This window comes from Diospyros lotus, chromosome 1, assembly GCF_014633365.1.
Source record: "Diospyros lotus cultivar Yz01 chromosome 1, ASM1463336v1, whole genome shotgun sequence".
NCBI lineage: Eukaryota > Viridiplantae > Streptophyta > Magnoliopsida > Ericales > Ebenaceae > Diospyros > Diospyros lotus.
In genome coordinates this window covers 48,046,393-48,057,285 of record NC_068338.1, presented here as the reverse complement: position 1 = coordinate 48,057,285, position 10,893 = coordinate 48,046,393, and the positions used below count along the sequence as shown (strand labels likewise).

The window sequence follows — 10,893 nt, the reverse complement described above, 5'->3', positions numbered from 1 at the left end:
CAGATGTTGCCCAACCTTGCTGCTTCTGGTGTCCCCCACTTGGCATTGGCTTCAGTGAAAAAGTCGAGAATGAAGCATCAGTGTCACTCTCTTGAATCCATCCAAATGAGGGTCCTCAGAATGAACAGAAACCTTATCTTGAAAGCCAGAAGAGCAATGGTGAGAATACTAACTTTATCCACAATGGTGCTTAAACCCCATTTGATCTTAGAAGCAGGAAGAGAGCTTTGAGCAGCCATGGCAACCTTGTCCAGCCAGTTTCATCTTATCACAAACCGTAGAAGTTACTACAATGCCAGCGGCCGACCAGCTATCGCTTGCTCGAAGTCGCCTTCTCAAAACAACATTAAGGTGCAATTCCTATGTCCGGTGTCTATCTTATCTACTTTCAGAATTGTGCCATTGATGTAGAGGAACTAAGATATGTTTTTCGTGGGGAAGAGGTAGTGGTAAATGGAGCAGCCAAGGAAATCGGGAGGGCAGCAGTGGTTGCAGTGACCAGAGCAAGAGGAATGGAGCTGGCTGGTGCAGTGGATTCTTACTTCGTGGGAGAAGATATAGGAAAGGTTTCAGCTTCTTTTTCACTCCCATTTCCTCTCCTTTTTAATACTAATATTTGTGTCCTATCCTGCCATTACATGAAACTCTCGATTTTCTATTCCTTCTAATCTAGTGTGCCTCTAATTAAAAGGTGTGTGATTTGGAAGAGGCCCTTGAAATACCCATAATGAATGATCTCACAATGGTACTAGGTTCTATATCTCAGGTAAAGAACTGCCATAACAAAGTAGAAATCAGTTCAATTTTCTTGTCCTTTTTCTTGTTTCTGTTTTTATTCGACGAATTTGTGGCAGTCAAAAGAAACAGCAGTTGTGGTGGACTTCACTGACCCCTCTACAGTCTATGACAATGTAAAACAGGTTAGTTTCTCTTGATTGACATTCACCATTTCCAGCAACAAAGCTCCAAATTTTGAGATAGTAATTATAGTTGATTTCCTTTTTCATTGTAATCATCTATAACAGGCAACAGCATTTGGCATGAGAAGTATAGTTTATGTGCCTCGAATTAAATTAGATACAGTAGCTGCATTATCTGCATTCTGTGAGAAGGCCAGTATGGTGAGCACAGGGTGAGACTCATTTTTGTCATCCCCGCCCCTCCCCTTCTGTTCCCTTTTCCATCTTTGGCTGTGTTTTCTCTTTGCACCAAACTTAAGCCTTATGAGCTTATTAATTGCACTGTCATGTTGGGTAATTAATTTCAGGGCTGCCTAATCGCACCGACTCTGTCTATAGGGTCCATACTCCTCCAGCAAGCAGCAATTCAAGCTTCTTTTCACTTCAACAATGTGGAGATTGTTGAATCAAGAGCTAATTCAGTGGTAAGACAACTCTGCACATTTTAATCAAAATCAAGAGTTGATGTGAACTTAGAAGAAGGTTTATGAATATGAAACACAAACCACATCCAAGCCAAAAGAAACTAATTGAAGATAAGAATCAGCAAGGGTTTCAACCATTTTGGCTGGGTGAGTGAGACTTGTACCTTTGTTGTTGTTGGGTCAAACTAACAAACAAAAAGGCATTCTTTTCTCCTACCCCACTGGTCCACATTGAAGGACGATGGAGCTAAAATCTGGAAACTTGTGGTTCTAAAACATTGAATTGCCGACACTTTGTGCATTTGTTTGGTCATGGGCCCATATCAGAGCTGGATCCAGTTTGGGAGGCTTGTTCGACAGAGTTTGATATAAATTTAGCATAACAAACAGAGTTCAAGCGTATAATAATCCCACCTAACTATTTCGCCTAATCTTTCTTCCCCTTCTTTATTTCTTGACGTTACTGCAACCGACATGCCTTCAGTGGTCCTCTTGAGCCTGTTGACCGGTGTTTACAGCTTCCCCGTTGATCCTTGGCATTTGGACAACAATGCTAGCTTTCTCTAATAAATTTCAAAATACAACTCGAGGTTTCATTTGAAAGTTCTCTCCTTGTTACCTCCTCCAGTTTAAATTTGATAAACATAGTCTCTCAACCGTGACCCAATCCCATTAAAATTGTCTGTTATAAATATGTCTCTTAGTATAATATAACTTGATTATTGGGGTTATGCATTAAGAGTGTTTACCATGACTCGATAACCAAAATCATCTAAGTGTGCCAGTAAAAGAGAGAGAGAGAGAGAGAGAGAGAGAGATACTCAACTGAGTATGATTGACACTAGAGATGTGAAGATTGTGAGGGTCTCCAATTTTATTTGTGCAAATGTTGTCTGATGAGAGCATTTGTAATTTTCACCATGTAAAAACTATATCGAGATTTTGAGATTATTATGAGATTTTGAGCGTAAGTTTATTGAAACTAAACAGTGTTAAATTTTGTATACTTATTTTTCTTGATTTTTGATCCCAATAATTAACGAGAGAATTACTAAACACTTACTTGATCAAGTCTTACTCTCAATAGCTTAACTTTCAGGCTTTTGAGATGAGCTCTTCCAATAAATGTTCGTGCATTATAATTATAATAAAAATATCTGTATGCGGCCATCCTCCATTAGCTAGAAAAGCAACTTCAATGATCTACTACTACAGCTAACGCAATAATTCAGGCAATCTAAAGAGATTCAATACTTGGCATGCAAAAGTCAAGCGGCAGGATGACACTGGATTGTTGTTGTGGGCAGGATTTTCCATCACAGGATGCAATACAGATAGCCAACAACCTCTCTAATCTCGGCCAGATCTACAACAGAGAAGATCGTTCAACAGATGTGCTGGTAAGAAAGAGCAATCTGAAAAGTGCATTACAATGGTGCTACATACAATGCAAATAAGAAAATTATTAAAAAATATACAGATGTGCAAAGATTCAGCTCTGATGCCGAGTAATGTTTAGTACAAAAGAATCTGTTTCTGTAAAGGAAATACGCAATTTTTGGCCATTCTTTTCACATTTAGATCTGCAACATGGTTGTATCAACTTTTTGTCCTGCAAGGCAAGAGGTCAAGTTCTGGGAGAAGATGGAGTCCGCGTGCATAGCTTGGTTCTTCCAGGGCTTCCATCGAGCACAACAGTTTACTTTTCTGGTCCAGGAGAGGTGCGTTTTAATGAGAGAATTCTTCCTTTGGAGAAAGCTTCCGCATAGGGTGGCACCCTCTGTAACATAATAATCTCATTTGATAACTGCTGGAAGCAGGTTTACACCATCAAACATGATATCACAGATGTCCAATGTCTCATGCCAGGGCTAATTCTGGCTATCAGAAAAGTTGTGCGCCTTAAGGTAGCTCAATCTTTGATGACTTGTTTCTTCTAATTACTTGAAGCAATTTTCAGCACTAGTCATAGTTCTCTTTCTTCCCTCTTCTATCTGCAGAATCTGGTTTACGGCTTGGAGAAGTTTTTGTAGAAATCCGATGTCTCCTCAACCTCCTCAAAGTAGAACAAAACATGTTATTTTGCTTCAGTGGACTGCCCACGAGATCACATTAGCCTGCAGAGAAATATGTGAAGACAGTGGCCAATTGGGAAACCCAGACTGGAGAAGCACTTTTCAGAGAGTTTCTAATTCAGATATGTAACGAAATAATGAATCATTCTAAACTATATTTAACTCCAAAAAGTTATACACTTTTGGTAATGTTCAATTGCATCTTGATGAGAGCTGAGATGAAACTAGAAACATCATCAAGAAAACTGGAATATCTCTTGCAATCCCGTGCTTATCTACCTATCTTCTATGCTTAATCTTCTTTAGGCAACTAAACTTAGCCTTGCTAGTGCAACGTTGAGAAAGTTATTACTTTCATATGCCCGTCTGAAACTATAACAAGCTTCCCGTAAAATTTTGTCAAGCCAAACCATTTATTTATATTTACCTAATTAAAATACCGAGTTTGAATTCAGTGCATTGGCCAGCTCAATGTAGAAGCTTTAGCAAATTTGAACTTAAAAGGCTCTCCTAGAAATTAATTTCGTGTCCTTTCTTAGCTATCTGAACATGCTAAAATTATTTGAGACAACCACTTCAAGTGTTATTAGTTTTGACTTCCACCGTTCCTTGGTATTCTGAGGTTTGCTTCCAAGTGAAGGCTCAATTTAGGCAACAAAGCGAGGCTCAGAGAAAAGAATCATATGAAAATGAAATCTTTGATTTCATCTTATTCTGGAGGAAATAATAGTTATAGCCATGAAAATAGAATCACAGGAATATGGAAACTTCTACGTTATCTCAGTTTTAAAGTTGGCAACCTACCAATATAAACATTTCAAGATTACCACATAAGTAGGCCAACACAAACTTTTTAGCCTTACAAAGTGGGAAGCCAAAATTGGATCCTTCATAGATCACATTTTAAAGTCGAATTCCTCCAGAGCTAGATCCTTGTGTTAATAGCAACTATAATAATGCCAAATATTTGAAGTTGAAGGCATTTGTTTCCAAAAAGTAATTTGGTCTATTTATGTTATACATTTGTACAATTTGGCAGTTTCACCACTCCCAGATACGGGAATATTCTATTATTACTTCCTGACATTAGGAAAGGGGTTCTGATTCAAGAAAAGACATCTGGACAATGAATGTTGACACGATTTCCAATGTCGTGGATATTTCTAGAAGTCTAGCTTAAAATCAGTTGCAGTAATTACCACATCACTCTAACAAGCAGAGGAAGAATGCCTCTCAAAGACAAGGATCTTAAGTAAGTCACTGAAAGATGACTATGCTTTCATGAGATAGGACACTGGTTGGAGAAGCCTTCCATGTGATGAGCACAACATAACAACCTCAGAATTAATAAGAAAAAGCAAGATAACCTCAGAAGATCTACAATAAGAGTTCTGGTTAATCTGATTAGATTGATCTTTAAAAAAAAAATTCTATTGAGTAGTGCTAGTCCTCTCTGTAGAAAGCTCTCAGGAGTTACAGAGCTACTTTCTGATAATTAGCCCCTTAAAAAGCCCATTAAGGTAAGTGATGTCCCATAAAAGAAATTCTATCTTAAATTGGCTGTTCATGAGAGTTTGGCAGTGGCAAAGAGGTTACGTGGAGCCATAATTCTAAAGCAAAAACCAGTACTGAAAGTATCATGAAATCTGTTAGCAAGCTACTCCTGATGTCCTGAAGGAAACTAAAAATGGCATAGTTCAAAGGAGGACAAGATGGAGACTTTGAACAAGGAAGGAAAAACTTGAAAACAAGCCTCATAGGAATGAGAAAAGCAGGCAAAGAATGGTTTACATGCCACGTCAAATATAATGTGAAAATATTGTGGAAGTGAAATTTAAGTGGAGTCGTCAGTCTAGAATTTGAGGATGCACAAATGCTTGCATTGAGCTGGGTGCCTGTACACTCAAAGGTTTCCCCAAGTAGAGATTGTATCTAACTCTTAGAGAGGGAGAAAGGCTAGGGAAGCTTGAACCAAGCTTTCCATTAGTGGTGAAATTGATTACTGACTTAATCCAGTACTACAGAACTAAACACATTAACCAAAATAATAATTACCAACCAAGCCCATGACTTTCCAGTGCCATCTGTTACTTTTCCTTCTGCCTTCCACCAGAAATAAGATACTCAGGTAAGAGCAATTGATCATACAACTAGCATTGCATTTTATTAAACATAATATTGTTCTTAAACATGGTATTTCAACTTAATTTGAATCTTCAATAAACTAGAGGCTGTCACCAACAAAGGGTGGATAATATATAACTCTATTGCCTCTATTTTATCCATGGGGGGAAAAAGAGACTTTATCAGTTGCTAAAATGTGCATGCACAATAAAATATATAACTGTCAAACCTGAACTAAAGCGGTCACCTTTTTCCACTGCAAACTATTGATGATCTAGTGCAATATGGATCATCATAGATACATTACAGGTCAGCAGAAATGCTTTTACCTTTAAATTTGTTTGCAACTGCCCCTATCCAAGCTCTGTCTTTATTGCTATATGCATAACTGATGCTAGAAGCCAATAGGATGAATCCATCAGTCCTGTCCACCTGACCAGCACTGCCTTTTGAAGCTAGCCATACTGGCTGTACTAGTACAGAACGAGTTCCTTCAGGGAGCATCTCCCATAATTCAGAGTCTGAAACATCAAGAATCATTCAAATAATATTCAATTAATCAGCAGGATTTGCAAGAAAGAATGGTAAATTCGTAGTTGTAGAAACACGTATAAATACAGAATCGTGTTTGACCACTCATACAAGTTGAATGTAAGTTTTTCATTGTTTAATGCTTCTACTACAAGATGTCCTTAAATGGCCCTTTGAGAAATTTGTTATCCTAGCTGAATGGGATTTGGAAGCAGTTCTGCCCCCTGGTCGTCAACATTGGATCCTATGTGGGATCAGCGAGGGATCTTCCAGATTAGATCAAGGATAGTAAGATCCTCCCAGAAAGGGAGCTCAAGTCTAGAAATTTTATAGACACCGTATGTGCATTCAAGTATAAAAATAATAAGGCTAAATTCTGAAAACAACAAAAAAGAAGTAAAATGTCATGAAAAATAGGTAAAGACACTGACATGTTTTAAAGAAACAAGTATTTTGATGTTGCAACAGCAATCAGAAGAAGAATGCTGGCGCAATAGCCACGATAAAGGAGAACAAATGCTACTATTACATGACAGAAAAAAAATGCTATGCTGTTGCTGCAAAACAAGAAAATATGAAGTTGCTGCCGCAACAGCTGCAAGGAAGAAGAAGAAATGCTAGGCAGCAGCAACTGCAAGACAGAACAAAAAAAAGAAGAAATGCTAGGCAGCAGCAACTGCAAGAAAGAAGAAATGCTAAGTTGATCCTGCAGAAGCAAAGAAGAAGAAAAGACGTTACTCCTGCAGCAACTGCAATAAAGAACAAACGGAAGGGAAAATAATATGTTGAAGCTACAGCATCAAAAAAGAAGAATTTCTATATTGATGCTGCAGCAGCAAAGGAGAAGAAGAAAATAACATGCATGCATGTGCCATGCGGTTTGCTGTTGGTTAGGAGGCAGTCTGACAAATCTTCAGTTTTTCCCTAGAATGACCAAAGTTGAATGATCTCGTATAGAATAGGACACTTCTTTTCTAATTGACATGTAACTTAAAAAGAAATGAGTTCCAATTTCTAAAGCATATTTAATCTAACAAAAAGTCATATCTAGAAATTGATAACATACCTTAAAGAATACAAACCCATGTCCAAAAAGTTTGATATTAAAAAGATAATTCTACTTCCTGAATGGTAAGAAAACATACAGCAAAATAGTTTTCCCAATTTGAACATTTAATTCTTTCTCTGTACCATAACTTTCAAGGGTCCTGATGCAAAAATTCAACATTCAAGTCTGAAATGTAGTGTGTAAATTAACAGAAAATTGAATCAAGTCTGAGAACTTTATAGATCTTTTACAGTAAGTCCAGAGAAGGAAACAACCACACCGCAATTGGAAGGGAAAAAATGGGGAATGAACTGCCTCATAAATTAGGGAGATGAATAATTCTAAGGTCACGCATTCAATATTACTCTTTCCAATGACCTTAATGCTTGATGTTCATAGATGCTCATATACTGTTATCATAACTGTACCGCTAGGATTGGCGGTTTTCTACTTAGCCCTAACCAGTTTATAGTAAGAAATCCTACAACACGTGCTTTGTGTGCAACTATGTGTTGAAAATAGATAAACCAACTCTTATTGAGAAAGTTCTTAAATCAATGTTTTATTTTTCTCCTACCTGCACCTTGAGGAAAATAAAGAATGTCCTCTAAATCAGAGAGGCCAATCTGTTGAATTTGTTCCTGAAACCAATCAAGTGCATCAACTTTTGATACATCTCCTGGCAGGTTCCAATAGCCACGAACGCACATTGTATCTTTAACTGATATAAGCTATAATATTAAAAAAGTTAACAACATCAAAAAAGTTTTAAAATCTTGACGAAGAAAGCAAGACACTAAAAATCTCAAAGGAAGCAAAGGACATCAGTTCCAACTAACAACAGTTAATTGTGATACATACCACAGATATGGTATTGGTATTACGCAATAGAACATACGTTCCCCAAGCCAAATCCTCCTTGACATTATCTGCAATTGCTTGCGACATGACAAAAATTTGCTCAGCACTTTCAGGGACAGCAATTTGATCTACAGGACTTGCACCCTGCATTTTCCCAAAGAATTGGATTCACGAAAATATTGAGCAAGCACTTAAATATTAATTCTTCAAATCTTCAGCAGCAAATAATCAAAGTTCAGCATTTTAAATTCCCCCACTAAATGTAAATTTCGATCTGGCTTATCACTGCAGGGGTAACTTTTCTCCTTCATTTTCAAGCAGGCTAAGAACATTGCAAGCAAAACAAGCCGGATTTGCTTTAGAGCAGGTTAAACAAACAATTGCGAGACAACAAAAAAGAACTCTTTGAATTCGCATAACATCTTATCTGTATGGGATGCATCCATGAAGCTCCTCCGTATTGCAAAAATTGACTATCAATCATGGTCATCCACTGAAGGTCGAATATTAAAGGAACCATGGAATTATGGAAACCTAGCATCTTCTATTATTTTCCTATTTTCTCTTATTCAGTTATGTCGTTATCCATTATAGAGCCTTGGTCTGCCATGATAGTACAAGTAGATGACAGAATAGCAGAAGGTTGATACATGTACAAAAAATTAGAAAATTTTCCTCATCAATGTTTCTTTGAAGAAAATTTACAAAACAAAAGAACTCAAATTCCTGTAGTTTTGGTTTACCTTTCATAAAAAATAAACAGATCATCTTTTCTTTTCATCCAAATGATAGCTAAATGGTTTATGTCTCGCGAAAACCCAAAATTAGTTTGAGTTACAGTACATGCATGTGGTCCTACAAAGTTTCAGCACTATGAAGGATAACTAATAAAAGCATAACAAAATAATGAAATAAAGAAAATGTAAGTACAAAATAAGCTGAGGTAAAGCACATCAGACAGTTGTAGAATAGAGAATGAAGTGAAAAACTATGCAGCCATTGGGAAGGGAGGGAAATGGAAGCACATTGCGTCACATTAACAGTAATGCACCTAGAATACTTCCAGAGTGTACATCTGAATGGAAAACTGGAGAATACTATTTAATATGACAATAGCTAGGTCATTGCTGGCATTAAAATTTTAAGAAACCACAGGACGCTCCACACACTACTTTGGCAGGAAATCTTACTTTTGAGGACCAAGGAATCAAGGCTCTAGGAAGTTAGGAGATCAATAGGATAATTCTTCCTATTGGATAATGGCCAAGGCACTGAAGTCAACAAGAAATGGAAGCATCACCTCCCACCCTGACTCTAGCCACTAGACATCAAGCATGACAAGACCCTCCTTCAGCACGCTCTTCTTCCCTTGACACATGCGTCATAGTCATCTCACCCAGTGCCCTCTTAACTTCTAACAAACCCCTCGGGTAGCTCAAGTGGTTGACCGCATGGGATCCAAGTGTTGGATATGCCAAGATTGTGTGATCGAATCCTGGACAATGTGGTAGGTATCACTTTACTACATGAGAGGCCACGGATACAGGTCTTTCACCTAGTCTTACCCAGCCCGACTTAATTGGCTGATTTGGGTTGGTACCGGTAGGTTATAAGAGAAAAGGTGACGGTCTCTGCCGAAAACTTATGTGCTAGGGCTTCCACCGATTCCTACGTTACCAAAAAAAAAAAAAACTTCTAACAAACCCTTAAAGGTTTAAAAAGCTTTCCTATTTCCACCTTCATTCTTTACCTTAGTAAGTTTTTCCCTATCTCAGTAAATCTGTCTCAATTCCTGCAGTAATCATTAAAGTAATGTTTAGTTCACTCCCCTCCAAAACCCTCCTTCAACTCTCATAAAGTGAAGAGCCTTGTATCTAGGGGACACCCTTTATTTACAAAAAATGTATATGGATAATTAATTACCAGAATATATAGTTATAGATAGAAATGACCACCAAGCTAGAATCCATCACTGTAGGAATAAGGCTTGGTGCCCTAATGTTCTAGTCTCCACATAAGATTTATATGCATGACAAATTTCATTTCTTCTCAACTTTCGTTTTGTTTTACAAACTATAGTTGCAAACCAGAATAGAAGTACCAAGAAGGGGAAAGAAACAAACAAGCAAGCAAATTAGAAAACCAGACAAACAACAAATAACAGCAGCTTCTCAGTACTAGACAAAAGGGCCAGAGATTTTACCTTGAGAAATTTTCCAAGGTACGGAAGTATTATAGAGAAGGCAGCCAAAGAAAGACCCAGAGCCTCTGACCTCTAGACAAGAAGAGAAGAAAAATTACAGGAAGGAAGCAAAGAAATTCGAAAGACTCGTTTCTTGAGACGATTTCGCTTACAAGCTGTGCCGGGGTGATAGTGGTCGAGTCCGAGCCCAGGAAACGGTTCACCAGCAGAAGCGAACCAAATGCGTACCCAATCCATCTCGGCAAGTACGACTCGTCCACTCCAGGTATTCCTATATTACACCGCATTACGCTAGATAACTTACAGAGGGAGAGAGAGAGATAGAGAGAGAGAGAGACTAGGGTTTACCGAAAGTGAAACGAAGAACAGAGAAGTTGAGTTGCTGTTGATTTCTGGCAGTTGCCCTCTCGGAATTGTCAAGGCGAGTACAGAGGATTGTTGGTGGTTTTCTTTTCCTGGTGTATGTGTTGGAGATTCTGAGATAGAAATCAAACGTATTGGCGCGAACTCCCAGCGGAATTAACGGGTTCGAGCAGAGGCAACTGCTCATTTTCCCTTCCAGCTGTTTGGGAGACCGGAAAAAGAAAATCCTCGGCTCGGCTCCTCCGACGATGGCAACAGAAAGAAGACCAAATCAGAGCTGCACCATTGAGGTTTAGGGCCTGCG

General features: G+C 38.2%; 2 protein-coding genes across 4 annotated transcripts; one reads left to right on the top strand and one right to left on the bottom strand.

Moving 5' to 3' along the window:
• LOC127813811 (dihydrodipicolinate reductase-like protein CRR1, chloroplastic) lies at positions 1-3,614 on the top strand. The gene is made up of 10 exons (XM_052354932.1): positions 1-351; positions 444-566; positions 692-766; positions 855-920; positions 1,026-1,121; positions 1,268-1,384; positions 2,692-2,784; positions 3,004-3,105; positions 3,205-3,291; positions 3,385-3,614. Exons 1-10 carry the CDS (start codon positions 238-240, stop codon positions 3,415-3,417), a joined length of 906 nt encoding a protein of 301 aa, XP_052210892.1. The 5' UTR covers positions 1-237; the 3' UTR covers positions 3,418-3,614.
• LOC127813780 (protein COFACTOR ASSEMBLY OF COMPLEX C SUBUNIT B CCB2, chloroplastic) lies at positions 2,780-10,893 on the bottom strand. Of its 3 annotated transcripts, XM_052354930.1 has the most exons (7): positions 10,575-10,893; positions 10,379-10,497; positions 10,227-10,298; positions 8,024-8,167; positions 7,740-7,893; positions 5,913-6,104; positions 2,780-3,501 (listed from the first exon to the last, which is right to left on the bottom strand). In XM_052354930.1, exons 1-7 carry the CDS (start codon positions 10,774-10,776, stop codon positions 3,497-3,499), a joined length of 888 nt encoding a protein of 295 aa, XP_052210890.1. In that variant the 5' UTR covers positions 10,777-10,893; the 3' UTR covers positions 2,780-3,496. The 3 variants fall into 3 exon arrangements, with proteins under 3 accessions (XP_052210890.1, XP_052210886.1, XP_052210891.1); XM_052354926.1 differs by having other exon boundaries at positions 2,780-6,104; XM_052354931.1 differs by having other exon boundaries at positions 2,780-6,104; positions 7,740-7,803.

What these genes read in the sequence shown, in the direction of transcription:
- LOC127813811 (XM_052354932.1), top strand. Translation starts at nt 238, where the DNA reads ATGGCAACCTTGTCCAGCCAGTTTCATCTTATCACAAACCGTAGAAGT. An exon ending in CTTCTCAAAACAACATTAAG is followed by an intron (nt 352 to 443) that starts GTGCAATTCCTA and finishes CGTGGGGAAGAG; the next exon opens with GTAGTGGTAAATGGAGCAGC. An exon ending in ACTTTTCTGGTCCAGGAGAG is followed by an intron (nt 3,106 to 3,204) that starts GTGCGTTTTAAT and finishes TGCTGGAAGCAG; the next exon opens with GTTTACACCATCAAACATGA.
- LOC127813780 (XM_052354926.1), bottom strand. Translation starts at nt 10,776, where the DNA reads ATGAGCAGTTGCCTCTGCTCGAACCCGTTAATTCCGCTGGGAGTTCGC. An exon ending in ACCTTGGAAAATTTCTCAAG is followed by an intron (nt 8,168 to 10,226) that starts GTAAAATCTCTG and finishes GGGAAAATGCAG; the next exon opens with GGTGCAAGTCCTGTAGATCA. An exon ending in TTATTTTCCTCAAGGTGCAG is followed by an intron (nt 6,105 to 7,739) that starts GTAGGAGAAAAA and finishes TTGATGTTTCAG; the next exon opens with ACTCTGAATTATGGGAGATG.